The 16,922-nt window shown below is 32.3% G+C and overlaps 1 protein-coding gene across 1 annotated transcript in view; it reads right to left on the reverse strand.

The window, feature by feature from the left end:
* Positions 1–2,937: 2,937 nt before the first annotated feature.
* Positions 2,938–16,922, reverse strand: part of RunxB (RUNX family transcription factor Runt related B) — a 35,360-nt gene continuing 21,375 nt past the window's right edge. The window contains exons 4-5 of the mRNA XM_088268582.1: positions 4,536–4,688; positions 2,938–3,782 (exon numbers count right to left, since the gene is read on the reverse strand). Coding sequence (XP_088124708.1) covers positions 2,938–3,782; positions 4,536–4,688 — 998 coding nt within the window. The remainder of the gene's footprint in view (positions 3,783–4,535; positions 4,689–16,922) is intronic.

The following is a 16,922-nucleotide window of genomic DNA, read 5'->3' on the forward strand; positions in this document are numbered from 1 at the left end:
ATTGTATGACGGTGTACTAGCTTCACAAACTAGTACGAGTGCGAGTTTCCAACCTGGAATGCCCTAAGTACTGCTGCTATCCTAGGCTCCTGCATTCATTTCTGATCCATTTCCTTTCCCATAAAATAGTAATGTAGTTCACCCAAAATTCCTTCACTTACGTCAGATGTATCCCATTAAATAATCCGCACCTTGGCATTATATCATCTGAATGCAGATAGGGATAAAAATATACACGTATACAAATTTATATCTAACGAACAACAAATATAACTGATAAATACAATATTTAAACAACATTTTGAGTGTGCCCAAATACTTCTTCACAAATCTGGATTATCTCCAATCATAGAAGTTTTTTTTTTAATTATTTTTAACATCCCATGATGTTAAAAAATTAAATGAAAAATAATTCATATAATTGGATATAATCCATTTGTGAAAAAGTTTTGGACATACTCAAAATGTTGTAATTAAGTTAACTGGCCAAATTATAAGCTAAAATAATAAAAATGAAAATGATATTTTCAGGCGTTTCTCATGTCGCTCACTCCTTTCAAGAACGTCATAAATCAAAAAACTTCATTTTTCAGGAGAACGTTTTTAATGTTTAAAAATATAATACAATGTATTCAAAATAAATATCAAGCCACTAATTGAACATTTTACTGTGAAATAGATCTTTTAAAGTAGAACCTGAAGGTTTTTTCTCAATTTGAACAATATTTAGTATATTTAAAAAAATAATAAAACAATACCTTTTGTTCAAAATGCAAAAACACTTTTTGCCCTGTAGTGGGTAAATATTAAGCTAAAAATATGCCTCTTTTGCTGGGATATAGTACATTTTCTGGGCATTCCGAAAACATGCATAACTGCAAATTGACGATTTTTGATTTATGACGTTCTTAAAAGGAGTGAGCAATGTATGCGATTATAATCCAGGATTCGGTCGTCACATACTAATTAAGAGTTTTTGCTTAGTTAAGAGATTCTTTTCATATCACCAATAGATGACTCTAGTGAAGTTCTAATGATTCAAGAACAACGTTTCCAAATTGGTTCATATATATATATATAGAACTTCCAAGAATTTGAGTAGTGTGGTTGTCAATAATGGGTAGAATTGGTGAATGTTACACGTGTGTAAATTGATCACTTAAACCAGCCTATGACGGTTGTCAGCCCCGTAAATGCCCGGAATTCCATGTTCTCCCTCATCTTTGATGGGATGTTGAAAAATAATATTTTTTTTATCTATTTTTTTCCGCAATGAAAATAAAACAAGAAAATTTTCGGTTCGATATAATTTATTTTATTTTTACATGTAATGGTTTTAAACATTCTATTAAATCATACATGAACACAACAGAGCGATATTTATTCACAGTGCTTTATGTATACAGAAACAATATATTATTATAAATGTTTTAATTTTTATCTATGTGTTATATTTACACCATTTATCACGCTAACACATATAATTTGAATGTGTACATACATACAAAAAATAACAATAATATATATTAGAAAAAAAAATTCAGTGCTATTTACACCATAATAATGAAGTCAATATAAGTGATCATGCGACATAATTTTTTTTTGTTTTTGAAAACTTACCGTCATTGTGTTCATATATATAAAGGGTGGCAATAATAACTAGTTTTGTAAATTAATGAAGTACTTGAATACACACTTTAATAACGCGAAATTACATTTTTACCAATAACTATGTGCTTGTTTTGAAATATCAGTAATTTCATTGATTTCGAATATCAACTGTTACGCCATCCTGTAGCTCGATATTTTCAAAACAATATGGCAAATTAAAACTTTAAAAAAAAAATTTCAACATTGATTTTTTTTAAATAAGGATAACAAATTTTAATAATCAGCTACATACAAGGTAAATAATATATATTGATGGCACTATTTACATAATTGAATTGATTTATTTGCTGAATTTCATAAAAAAAGAAGGTCATGAAATGTTTTTTTGTTATTTTAATAATTTTATTAATGAAATAAATATAGATTTATAACCATTTTTTCTATCATAAATTTGTACAATCACTTTACTTTGTAAGTACATTATAAGTGATATTTTCTTATAAATAATAGTATATAGTTCATAGGTGATCCAACTAAAACTTTTGATTCACAGAAGACCAAATTAAAAATTAAAATGAAATAATCGTTTGTTGATTTAATTTAATACTTAAAAATTATAAAAAATAAAACACCAAAACGCATTTTTTTTCAACATCCAAAGTTTAATGTTCTTCGATTTTTTTTGAACATGATATTATTTTAATTTTTCAGTCATTGTAAAGTTACATAATTTTTCAAATCATTTTATTTTTATTTTAATATTTTACTTCACAAATTATAGCAGTATAATTTTAGATAGATAAAACAAAGGATCAACATCGACTCATGAAATAACAATAAACTTATTTTATAAGAAAAAGTAACTAAATGTGTTGTGTGTTTATATATATATATATATATATATATATATATATATATATATATATATATATATATATATATATATATATATGTCTGTACTCATATAAGGATCGATTAATTTATTTGGTAACTTAGATAAAAATTGTTTACATAATTAATATTTTGTACATAAATATATTTCTATACACCAGAGAATAATAAACCAATTTATTTTCCCATCCAAGAGTTTCTAGTGGCACTGTTTGTATACGCACAAAACCGCACACCGGCATTTTGAAAAATTTCAAGTTTACTTAAGAATTTAATAAAATGCACGTTATCGTGTGGGATCATTATTTATCTTGACATGAAAATCCAACAACATATGAAATCACTTTTATCAAGTCCTCGGAATGTTTGGAAATGTGTTGGTTTCTATCAAAAAGTACCGATTAAAAACTCAGAAACAAAAGTTACTTTATACAATTAGTACGGTCTCCATACATCCGAATGTCGTGTAGTGGTATTTCTATCGCTTCCCCCCTTCGTTCGTCCACTCGCCGTGAGAGGACTCGATGACCGTTTACTCGAACTGACACTTGATGTTTCCGTCTCTTTTTTATCGGAAGACTTCTTTTTGCTGAGGTTAATTCCATTCGACAGTCCTTTATGAGCTGCAGAAGCATCACTTCTGCTGCTGCTAGATTTTGTTGCGTTAGTGGCTTCGAGAAAAGCTTTGGGAGTTTCTTCTCTTTTTGTGCTTTCTTGACTGGAGTCTTCTACTCTGATGGTGTCCGGTGATGCGGTACTTATCCTGGTGTTGGAGGGCATTAGGGATGGATGCCTCATTTGGAGCCAGGGCCAATCGTAGCCACCTTGATAAAGTTGGGAGTAAAGCCATTGGTTCGGGGGTTGAAGTAAAGGAGTATTGAGGAACAACTGCGCAGCGAGAGCATTATTGAATAAGTTTCCTTGCGCATGTCCGGCGTGTTGATTAGAGTTATGGAAAAAGTTATTTATGTCTTGATTCTTGCCATGAAAGAAACTTGATAACTCGTGGTTTTTCTGCATGAAGTCGTGTTTCTTGTTGAGGAATAAGCTCAGATCGTCGCTCTTAGATTTGGAGAGGACTGTAGTGAATGCTCCCGGTCTATCATCAGGAGGGGGAGAGCCTTTGGAAGAGGCCGTGACAGATATCTCGTCATCCTGAGGAGAAGAGAGATGAGACGAAGAGTTGAGAAGATCTAACTGAGGAGATGCTCGAGGACTGGTGGTGCTGTGAGGGTTGCACGTCAGACCGACGGAATTCAAACTCTCTGGATGGTTTATATCTGAAAGAAAGTAAAACATGTTACTCCGGAATATTAATTAAAAAGGACTTCTTATAATTAAAGCGTTCTAAATTTTCAGTAAATAAATTAGGACTTGGTATTTTAATCAACTTATTTGTGTTTACCGATAAATTTCAACGCAATATCATCAGACTAGTCAGTGGAAGTGAACTAGTCAGATAATAATACAAGAGCGATTAAATTGCTAATCATTTAACAGAACTCAGTTTATCAAAATATCAATATGTCAGTGATATCTTCTTCTTGTTCTTCACTTTGCAAATCCAAAGGATCTGTTTGTTCCTCCGCCTGTCGCTCTTGGGATGTTGACTCCCAGCTGTCTCTCCAATAATTGTATTATAAAAAAATTATATCCTAAGTACAGAAACCGAATTTTAGCATATTGTAAATATTTACAAGCGCATTAAAAGCATTCAAACCATCTTAAACATGCATATATTTTTCCTTTCATGTTTATAAAATCAATGAATTATCATTAATATAGTATTGTACAAAGTAGTTAATGTGTATTTCAGAAAGGTATATTTTTCGAGTATGGGCATACAAATCCGAGTGCCCTTACAATTTTTAAATTTGTAATATAAATATATGGCGACCATCGTAATTTTTATCTGTATTTTATCGTTGTAACGTTGTATGTCGTTCTTAAACTATGAAAGTTTTTTTGAGTTGCAAAATGAATATTTAATGTTTCATTGTTTGAAAGTTAATTTAAGAAAATTCTCATCTTACCTCCATGAAGCTGGGCAGCTCTCGGGACTCCGGGCTCTAGGGCGGCAAAGACGTAGGGGCTGAAGTGCGGCGGCGGCGGCAGGAAGGGGCCCGCGGGGCGCGGCAGCCCTCCCCAGTCACCGCCCGGTATTCCAGCTAATTGTTGAGCTATACCTAATAACAAAAAAAAACAAATAAATTAAATCGAATATAACGGTTCGTATATTATGCGTCCATCTCACATCTATCGAAAATGCGCACAAACTTATATATTAAAATTCAAGAATAGTGTATAATACGGCATTTTTTCATTGTTGCATTAAATGACCGAATCATACCAGCTTAAAAATATACAACTGCTTTGTTACAAAGGACTATTATTGTTCATCTGTGTTGTATGGTTAACGCGTTTGGCTACCGTGTTTGAGGTCACAGATTCGAATCCCTAGGGGGTCATTATTATTGTTATTATTATTCTTCACGATTTTTCTCTAACCACCAATTTAAAGTATGAATTGTGGGCAGCACTTTGGCTCTATGGGATCAATTTTTTTATCAAGTTCACACTCCGCCAATCCGATTTGGCGCAATATCATTAAATTACAGTTACAAAACCGTTTGCAAAAATATGTATTTGCAATTTATGAGAAAAATATTTTATGGTTGGATGTGAGTCTTTTAGATAATCTAGATTTTTTTTAAATAATTATCTCTCTAAAAAATATTCTTAGCATCCGTAAAGTAAGGACATTTTTTACTAAATTGACTTTACTTTCATTTCACACGCTTTCACACGAGTCGTGTGAAAATGGTTCGAGTCTAGAATTTACGACCGCGTTATGTTCGTATTGAAGTATGCATTACCATCTAGCGGACGATAGACGAACATGATGGATAGAAATCACTTTCCATAAAAGTAATATATTAGTTGTTTTTTTCTAATAATAACGCGACTCCACGACGAGGGAAGCAGAGAGGACTAACTGGCTTTATGGGTCAATTCTGTAGCCAGTGATTTGAGGTTAGCGGATCGGCTATTCAATTGAGAATAAACAAAATATAAAAACAAATTCTACTTCATAGAAGAATAAAAAGTATTTCTTTTTTATCCATCCGAATTATTTTATTGAACAACTTCAGTGCCTTGTTCTATTGCCTACTAGTTACTATTTCTTCAACTAGAAAATATCGTTGAGTAGACTGGAAAATTAATCGTAAACATGTCAAAGAAGTATAACTAGTCAACTGCGAGTAATTATCTAAGAATTTTGTGAATTGTATATTTTTAGAGATCACACGTACTTAAGTACCACAGAAGTTACTTAAAAATATATTTTCCTCAAATTTTGGAAAACGAACGTTTTTATTGTTATTATTTTAAAGTATGTTTTTTTTTAATTGTATATCATTCTTTTTGTGGAAATGACTAATGAATTTCGTCGAAACTGACATCAATATTTAAAAATCCTTCTTTTGAAAATAAACGTCTTTAATATTGTCTGCCTTGGCTAGTGTAATGGTCAGTACGCTAGGCTACCATTCTGGAGGTCCCGGGTTCGATTTCCAGAGGAAGTAGGTCAAATAAATATAAGTGATTTTCTTCACTCTAATATTCATTCAATATTGCCCTGGACTGGTACGTGAAGCGGAGGGCTGGAGGGCTGATCACTTTCTTTCACGCGTTAACGACTAAGAAAACACTGCGTTATAAACGCAATCATATAATAATGCAGTGACCATTACACCATTGGGGTGCGGATAAGTGTTTGAAGAAGAATGTTATTTCAATTCATCTATCATTTCTTAATGGATAATTCAATTTTAAAATATTGATTTTTTATCTTATCTTAAAAGACAACGGCATTTTTCTACCTACGGTGAATATATTATGTATTATCTACCAAACATTATTATGTAGATCTGTGTTTTAAGTAATGAAATATTCAACTTAACGAACCCTTGATAGATTTCTTTATTGGAATTGTTCATTTCATTAATGAAGCATATTGTGCCACCTTTTCTGTATCATTAAGCCTTTTATCAACCCTTTCTCCCTTAATCTATTACCCTCCCGCGCCTCCCCGTTAGTAGCTGATAACGGGTAGGAAGCCGTTCTTACCCTTTTACCAGTTTTAGTGTTTCAACCCCAACACTTACCATTCTTTAAGGGCTGGTAACAATCGACAAAATCTCAAATAATGAAATACATTACCGACCCTCTTAATAATTTTTCGCGTCCGTCGCTTTGTTTCTTTGTAGAATACGCTTTAAACTTTTCGTTTTGACATTATTATTTGTCCTTTGTAAAGAAATGCTCGAATCTAAATTCAGTTATTCTGATAAAACATTTGATCAGACTGAAATACTATGCTCTAGTTCGAAAATCCATCGGTCTTATCGTTTGAAATTATACGAGTACAAAATACCTTAGTATACCTAATGCCTACATATTTTTTTGTAACTCCAAAAAATCCAAGAAAAAAATCACATATAAATTTTGAAAAATATTTAAAAAAAAGACTATTGTACCATTAATTATATAAAACAATAAACCATTAGTGTAAGTCCCTCTCCAAGCACAAGAGCTAAGTCTCTTTTTTGGAGAGGCACAGCGAATCTAAAACTAAAAGTTTGCCATATGTATAAATGTTTAGAAAATGTATTATATTGTACTTAAAAATGTAACTATATCAAATAAATAAAAAATAAAAAAAAAACATTTTTGACATAATATTTTTTTTAAATGTTTTTTAAAAAACGTTGTAATAACTGTTACAGCAACAACAATAAAATCCCTTTGTTCAAAAAGTATTAAAATATTGTACCCAATGATATTCTGAAAAATTGAATTGAAGGTGTTTTATTTACATCTGCTTAAACATGGTTTTCTATTGGATTACCAAAACTGTTTTAATAACCTTTTTTGTCTGCTTCAATCCGAAATAATTATTATTTTAATTTTTTTTATTTATACCTTTCTTTATAATATTTACCTTTGTAATATTTACACCCAATTAGTTATCGCCGTTTTAATGGTAAATACTAATTTCATGTTTTCAGTGAGTAACTATTATTGGCGCGCCGAGCCATTAATTTCGCAGCGATATTAGCCATAAGATTTATTTATACAAATAAAGCCACGAGAGGAGCTGGTGTGTAGAGGAGGAACGTCGGAGGCCTAGTTAACCCCTGGTTAACTTAATCCTAGAAATTATTTCAGTGCCCGCGCCCGCGGCATTAATCATAGTCTGCTTTAAGACTGAGCATAATCACCTCTCACCCTTTTAACAACTAGAATTAAGCAAGATCCCGGGAGTGGGAGGGAGACGGGCGACGGGAGGCACCTCCCCCCAAACTTTACCCCCAAACAACCCTTTTAACCTACAGCCCCTGGGCTTAAGCTCGCTTATGTTCCCCGCGCCGCGCCAGAGTCGCTTGGAACAAATTATCATTTGTCGCCCAACTTGAAATCATTTTGGCTAAATTAATTAACGGGCTCATTTTTGCCGGTCAACTCACCGAATTGATTAAAAACATTGATTTTTTTGAGAAAAATATGAATGAAAAATATGAAAAATATTTTAATATCAATATGAATGAAATTAGTAACACAAATTAATATCAATGTGAATGAAATTGGTAATATTATGATTTATTATAAAATTACATTTAACATATGTATCATTTCCTTTTCAGTTATTATTTTTTAAACAACAAAATAAAAAGAGTATTTTCTAACGTTTCTCAACGAATATAGTCGAGTATTCAGATGTCACTTAAAAATTTGAGAGTTTCTGCTCAATAAAAAGCTTCTTTCATCTCACCAATAGATGTCTGTAGTAAAATTCTAGAGATTCAAGCATAATGTTTCAAAATCTGATCATATTATAAATTGGATAGACCTTCCTAGAATTTGAGTAGTGTGGTTGTAAATCATGGGTAGAATTGGTGAATGTTACACGTGTGTGATCACTTTAATCAGCCCCGTAAATGCCCAGACTTCCATATTTGTTGAGATGTCAAAAAATAATATAAATGATTCCTTTGACTAAGCTATCAATTTTCAAGTATTTTTTTTAAATGCTTTATTTTGCAGCAATATATTTTCATCATCATCATCATCAAACCTTTATCCGCACCCCAATGGTGCATAGGGCACTGCATATAAACGCAGTGTTATCTTGATCGTTAACACATGAAGGAAAGGTGATCAGCCATCCGCTTCAGGTACCAGTCCAGGGTGATATTGAATAAATATAAGAGTGAAAAAATCACTTACATTTATTTGACCCCCCCCCCTGGGAATCGAACCCGGGACCTCCAGAATGATAGTCGAGCGTGCTGACCATTACACTATGGAGGCGGACAAATATATTTTAATTAAACTTTATGTTGTCACTTTAATTAAGTAAACCTTTTAACTCTTCTTGTTCATTTATGTTAAGAAGTCAAAAAAAAAAATCACTGCTACGTTTAATTTTATATATCTAATGAAATAAATTATACATAACTATGATTCAAAATATGAGTTAGCGAGTTGTGTATCAAGCACTCTTAGATATGTATACCCGAGGAAGGAATACCAACCTAAATAGATACCCCCCCCCCACTTCCGCAGTCCTTTGCTGATTTCCTTTCCCGCCCTCCGACAGACGGGACACTACTTTTAAATGCCCAGATTTTCAGCGCGTCCCATTTCCCGCCAAGAAAAAGAGGGATTTTTACCCGACGGGAATTTTCGTCCCGAGTGTCAAGTCATGCGGATTGCGAAGGATTTCCTCCGAGTTACGCCAGATATTTGAACGGAGATTCTTTAGAAAAAATAACAGACGGGGATTAAGTCGCTCGTCTTAGTGGGCTTTGTCTCAGGCAGGAGGATCAGTAATTTTCTAAGCCTCTTTCCCGCCCGTAGCCTGCGAACGACTCCGGTCTTCTTTTTTTAATAGCGGAAGGGGTTGACTAAAAAATGGAGGGTTAAAGAAACATCGTAATGCGCTCTAAGAGATTGTCTTCGGATCTCTGTTAAGTTTTGTGATAATCCTTTCGAAAAAATGTAAGGATTTTAAAGGCAACTGGAACGAAAATGTTTTCGGTGGAATCTATCGAGTGGAACCTGAGAAGAGATTACACAATCGACAAGGATATTAATTAAAAAGGGGTTTAAAGAATTCACATTAAATATGTTACAATAAAAGTAGATTTTTTTTAAATAGCTCCTTTAATTGGAAATAATTCAGATTTGTGAACGAATAATTGGACACACTCAAAATGTTCTAAATAAATTTAACTGGTCAAATAATAAGCTAAATAAATAAAATGAAAATTATAATTTTTGGCGTTTCTCATGTACCAATGTGATTATAATCCAGGATTCGGAACTCACATACAAATGAAAGAGTTTCTGTTTAATAAAAAGCTTCTTTCATCTCAGCAATATATGTCTCTAGTAATTCAAGCAAAATGTTTCGAAATTGGATCATATTTAAAAATTTCCAAGAATTTGAGTAGTGTTGTTGTCAATCATGGGTAGAATTGGTGAATGTTACAAGTGTGTAAAGTGATCTCTTAAATCAACGCCTATGACGGTCGAAAGCCCCGTAAATGCCCATGCTTTGATATTCTTCTTCATCTATATTGAGATGTCAAAAAATTATATGAAATGTCGACTACTTAAAAATGGTATTCCTTATTTTATACGCTTAAAATAGCTGTCCCCTTTATTATAAATAAATAAATAAAATAATAAAATAACAACTTTGTAATTTTTTCCACATGAATTTTATTTGACCAGCAACCGGATTTCGTCGTAACCAACATCACGAGTCTTATGATGTTGTTTACGACGAAAAAATGTGGAAAAAAATATAAAGTTCTTATTTTATTCTATAAAATGCAGTTCCACAAAGAAATGTCAGTACAAAACATGAATCAAATAAATAAAAACTACATGGCTGATTCTTTTGACCCATAAACATCACAAGACGATACAAACGCCTCTCTCCCTGAGAGGCATGAGGCTCTATCTACACTCGCACCCCACCGCACCCCACCGCACCGCCGGCCACCCGCCCACCCTATCCTTGACGGCCGCCGGCGCCACCAGTGTGAAAGACACCTAACTAATGACACCTTTCCTGCTACAAATTGTTACGCTCCAAAGGCCCGAGCTACCTCCGCGCGGAGTAAGGGCGGCCTACAACACACACACGTAACTCTATACACACGAGAGCCGAGGGGAGGCTGCTCCCCGTTAAGGAACTAACGACACATACCAACCGAGGAGCCAACTCAGCGTGCGTAGTTACAACATAATTTTAACGACACTAACACGTATCTCTAAAATCAAAATCAAGATAATTCTTTTTCTCATCAATTTCTGAGACGAAAAGATCTAACCTAAACTATTCTTTTTTTTTAATATTTATCAACATGGATGAAGAAGAATATGGAAGTCTGGGCATTTACGGGGCTTATGACCGTCAAAGGCTGGTTTAAACCAGATTCATATTTTTCTTCATCTATGTTGAGATGTCAAAAAATAATATGAAAAATAACTCCTTTAATTAAAGATAAACCAGATTTGTGATCAAGTGTTTGGACACTTTCGAAATGTTGTAACCTATTCGTGATAATAATAAAATAAATATAAAAATCAGTTTACGCGATTTTAACCATCAGAATTTTTAACGGCTCCTGACATCAGGGTTTATTTTGTTACTACTACTACATATATTACCATCACACCGTTTCCCCGCAGGAGTAGGCAGGGAGGACGGAACACGACACTCTTTTATCCTGACATACACTCCTCGTTTCCTTCACATTCATACATCTTGTCACACATGCCACTACCAGATTTAAGGTTCGGATTAATCTGGTCGTGCCAAGTCTTTTTCGGCCGTCTTCGTTCTGTTCTCCCGCTTACATTCACCATACATACTTTTTTAGTCAATCTCTCGTTATCTATTCGTTCCACATGTCCATACGCCTACAAAGAACCCTTCTTAATCTTTTCACTTATCCCTTATTCAGCATTACATTTTTTTTGTTTTAGCATTTAAAATCTAAACCATAACCATCAATAACTCTATGCTAAAATTATTCTTGAAACATAAAGCCGTAAAAATAAATTTGATAAAAATGTAAACAAGATAATCCCAACATTTTGAGTGTGTCCAAATACTTGTTCACAAAATCTGGATTATCTCCAATTACAGGAGTTATTTTCATATTATTTTTTGACATCTCATCAAACATGAAGAAGAATATGGAAGTCTATGGAAGTAGTGTGGTTGTCAATAATGGGTAGAATTGGTGAATGTTACACGTGTGTAAAGTGATCACTTAAACCAGCCGATGACGGTCGTCAGCCCCGTAAATGCCCAGACTTCCATATTCTTCTTCGTGTTTGATGAGATGTCAAAAAATAAGATAATCCCATATTTCGTATTTGATTAATTTCGATAAATCTCAATTACTCTACAATAAAATAATTGATACGAATCTTTCGACTTCTCCAATTCTTGACAAACTCTCTAAACTGATTTTTTCAACACATCAACGAGCAGCAATCGAGTTTAAAAGATAATTTGTGATTTCCGGATTTCGAATTTCTGTTCAATCAGCGTTCCTAATTTATATTATTTTTTGACATCTCATCAAAGATGAAGAAGAATATGGAAGTCTGGGCATTTACGGGGCTTACGACCGTCATAGGCTGGTTTGAGTGATCACTTTACACACGTGTAACATTCACCAATTCTACCCATTATTGACAACCACACTACTCAAATTCTTGGAAGTTCTATATATATGAACCAATTTAGAAACCTTGTTCATGAATCACTAAAACTTCACTAGAGACATCTATTGGTGAGTTGTAAAGAAGCTTTTTACTAAGCAGAAACTCTTATATTAGTATGTGAGATCCGAATCCCGGATTATAATCACACACATGAGAAACGCCATAGATGTCTCTAGTGAAGTTTTAGTGATTCATGAACAAGGTTTCTAAATTGGTTCATATATATAGAACTTCCAAGAATTTGAGTAGTGTGGTTGTCAATAATGGGTAGAATTGGTGAATGTTACACGTGTGTAAAGTGATCACTCAAACCAGCCTATGACGGTCGTAAGCCCCGTAAATGCCCAGACTTCCATATTCTTCTTCATCTTTGATGAGATGTCAAAAAATAATATGAAAATAACTCCTGTAATTGGAGATAATCCAGATTTTGTGAACAAGTATTTGGACACACTCAAAATGTTGTTCCTAATTTATTGTTCGTCTTTTTACATTACACACACTCGGTTTAAGAACTTTGAGATCACAAAAGTATTGACTAAGTAATCAAAATCCTCAATATATAGGTGTCTTAACTTGATATGCAAACATCCATCGTTATTTTTTTATAAGAAAGAAAATGGAAGTCAGAGCATCTCAAAGCTTACGACTCGGCATTTGGCTGGCTTCAGCGATCACCTTATACTATTGTGTAACATTTACCATTCTGACAATTATTGAACATTCGTATTGCATTATTATTTTTTAATCTGTATTTATTATATGTAATGGTCTCGTTTACCTTCCACATGCGGGTAACTTTTTTAATAGATTTGGAAGTATGGCTGATTGTGGCGCCATCATTTGAGAGATGAAGTGATATGAAGTATTTACATTATTTATCTTGCTATATTTGAAAATAGGTGAGATTCAATCCAAATTTTTTTTAAGTCACAGCCTGAAATAACATATGTTTGTTTAGATACTTCTATTGTGACCAGTTGAGATCATTAACAATATACATAAAAATAATGTTGAGACACCTTTAATATTGGTAAACAAATCCAGTATTTAATGTTATAATAATAATCATATTTTCAAAATCCTTTGCGCTGATATTTCTTCCTTCAGTTAGCTTATTTAATACAAACCGACATATACACTTTTTTTTAGTATCACCTCATATATATATTTCCGTCTTTTTACAATAAAACAAAACATTTATTTTTATTACAAATCTTAAAAACGTATTTATACAAAATAATTTATTTTGCGATATACGGTTTGTTATTATGTAAGTAGGCTCCCTTATTACGAGACGTCCCACAAAATGTTCACAAGAAACTGTATATGCGAGTACTCTCCCTGCTTGTGCTCGCCAGACTTCGGCTCAAAGTAAATTTGCCGCTCGCAACGTAAAAGACAAACGCTTTAAGATATATCATAGGCTTAATAAGAAGGCTTTGGCATTTAACAGTTTCACTTTGTCATGTCGAAAGTTTTGGGCCGTGAAAGGGTTAACTAATCCTATAGGGAAAGAGGCTCTTTGTTCCACAAACTGTGCGTACAAGCTGCTTATGTGAATACTGTCTTAACGCTCTGATCCATTTTCCTTCATTTCGCGTTCATTTTCACACTCTACTTAAGGTTTTAAAATTGCCTGAATATTTAACATTGCAATAAGGTTATTGGATTTAGTTTAGTGGATCTTGTCTGGTGGATGATTCGACCAATAAGAAACATGTATTTGGGAAATCGCTCTGCCCACAAATTATTGCAACTACTTTTAAATAAAACCAAATAAAATATGTACATACTTCATTTAAAAGTAATGAAATGAAGACGTATTTTAAATCATTTTCAAAACATATTTGAATTATTAAAAGAAATTACTAATATCCAAGGCGTGTAACTTTTTCTTCAGATTTTTTTCAATAAACAGATTTTTTTAAATAACGTTTAGCTTAGTTTATAAAACAATGAGAAAATATGCAATTTTTTTTATATTGGTTTTCGAAAAGAATACAATAATTGAGAAAATAAAAACACAAATATTTTGGGAAAAATAGTAAAATTAGAGTTGTTGAAATATTCATAGAAAACTTTCAATCATTTTGTAAATAAAAAATTAAATCATTTGTAAATAAAAAAATAAATTTTGTAAATCTGTTTTGTGTTTTTGTCATTTTTCATATTTAATCTTTTTTTATCCAAAGTTATTTTTTTTTTATGAATTTCCATATTTATATCATCTGTAGACATTTTTTTACTTTACCTAATAAAAAAAGAAAGTGTCTGGTATGTTTGTCTATTTATATTGTAATAAAAATTGTGTTTTTCTATTTTTTTTAATATTACCCTTTTCACTTTTGCAAATAGAAAATAAACGCCAATTTTCGACACTAAACTGAAGAAAAAATTGGTTATGTGATTAATTTTTATTTTCGTTTTTGGTGGATACAAACGTTTGTTTCCAACGCCCTCATTATATTTCTCTTCTTTCTAACTGTATGCGTTTCTCTACTCGTTCGAAATACATACTTCCAAAATAATGGCTAGATATTTCAACCGTCGCCCATCGATATAATTCCAAATAATGTACGATTTTCATCCCGCCTCGAACCAACCCTTAACTAAGGAAGAGGATGTACCAGTATTAGGAAATGTGGACAGAATCTCCATCATACGTGTTCTTAAGAGTCCCGAAGGTTGTTAAATTTAATGCCCCATTAATTTTATGATTCCACGGGATAACCCACTTCCATCTAATTTCCACACGGCGAGATTAAAATATCATTAGTTTTACGTAACGTTTTATGATTTTGTCCTGATTAAATCTGAACTGAAGATTGCAATAGTCAATCTCATTTGATTACATTTACATTATGTTTAATTGTCCGTTAAGTTAACTAGACACAAGTACCTGGAAAGGAAGCACTCAAAGCCTTATTTAACGTAATTAAAGTCGTATCTTGTTTTTTTTTACACTAACATACTCGTAAATCTTCAAGTATTAAAAATGCATATGTGATATGAAAACAGTTTTATATTTTGATTCGTATCGTGCAAATAATTTTTTGTGTTATATAAATAAATTTATGTTATATTTAACAAGATTGTTTGCGTTGAAATGTTTTGATTTCTAGAATTGTTTAATTAACTTAGATTTGCAGAATATTTCATTTTAACTTATTTCATGCCACACTTTTTTCATCACACAGTTTAAATAAGTTTTAGTTTTAAAATTACCCTTATCCATACTTATTGCTTCTTTGGATCATAATACCAGTCCAGGGTAATAAATTTAATTAAGTAAAAATTTAACTTCATTCGGAGCATTTTTGAGCATGTTTTGCTTGAAATCAATTTAACACCAGATATCGCCCACTCCTTTCAAGAACGTCATAAATAAAAAAACTTGATTTTTCAGGAGAACGTTTTTAAAGTTTCAAAATATAATACAATGTATTAAAAATAAATATCAAGCCACTTATTGAACTTTTTAATGTGCAACAGATCTTTTTAGGTAAAACCTGGAGGATTTTTCTCCATTTGAAAAATATTCAGTATGCTCAAAAAAATAATTAAACAATACATTTTCTTAAAAATGCAAAAACAACACTTTCTGCCCTGTGGCCGGTAAATATTAAGTTAAAAATATGCTTTTTTGCTGGGATATAGTACATTTTCTGAGCATTCCGAAAACATGCACAACTGAAAATTGACGATTCTTGATTTATGACGTTCTTGAAAGGAGTGAGCGATATGTTATTTAAGTCAGTTCTTTAAAATATATGTTACTTTTCGTGTGTTTAAAATAAGATTCATTAAAATTAAAGCTCTCTTCAAGTTAATAACCCATTTATTTCCAGTGCCCAGTTTTCTATTCATTTTATGAAATACATTGCATATTATGTAATTACACAATGATCGACTCATGGTACATTATTGAATGGTACAAAAAATCAGCACCCTAACAAAAAAGGTGGCATTTAAAAATAAAATACAAATGTTTGTTATAATATATTAAGGCATTTTACATTGAAATTGTCCAAAAATTGTTTAAACACTCAAATATTTTTCAAATGTTACAATCATTAAGCATATTTTAGACTAACTTATGAAGATTGACTCGAGTCGAAAATAATATTAATAGTTTAGTAAGTTAAGATACGAAGTTGCAGTAGAGTAGGGTGAAGGTAAGGTGGGTAACTCTGAGTTAAGTTACGAACTCGGGGGAGGCTGTATCGGCGTGTTGATATGTTTAGGGGCTGACAAAGGCGCTGGTGCTGCTACCCCTTCTCATCTTGGCACCGTGAGCTTTAACAGAATTATCTCAAATATCGAGGGATGTTTTGACATAAGTCGTAAAATTACCGTTTCGCACGATTTTGATGAACGCAGATGCGATTTCAATTCGGTGGGTCGGTGACTTGAAAATTAAATTTATGCGAGATAACATTGCTTCATGTGTCTTTACAGGCAGCCGTGCTAATGTGATTATTCTATTTTTGTTATTTTTTGTTTTTCAATATTTTTAATATAAAAATAATAAAGTTAATTTATTATTTCGGCATTTACTTTGAGGTAAGACATTTTGATTTTTTTAAAGAAAACACTTGTTT

This window comes from Brachycentrus maculatus, unplaced genomic scaffold (assembly GCF_059751285.1).
Source record: "Brachycentrus maculatus isolate JH-2025_06_01 unplaced genomic scaffold, ASM5975128v1 h1tg000326l, whole genome shotgun sequence".
In the NCBI taxonomy this organism is placed as follows: domain Eukaryota; kingdom Metazoa; phylum Arthropoda; class Insecta; order Trichoptera; family Brachycentridae; genus Brachycentrus; species Brachycentrus maculatus.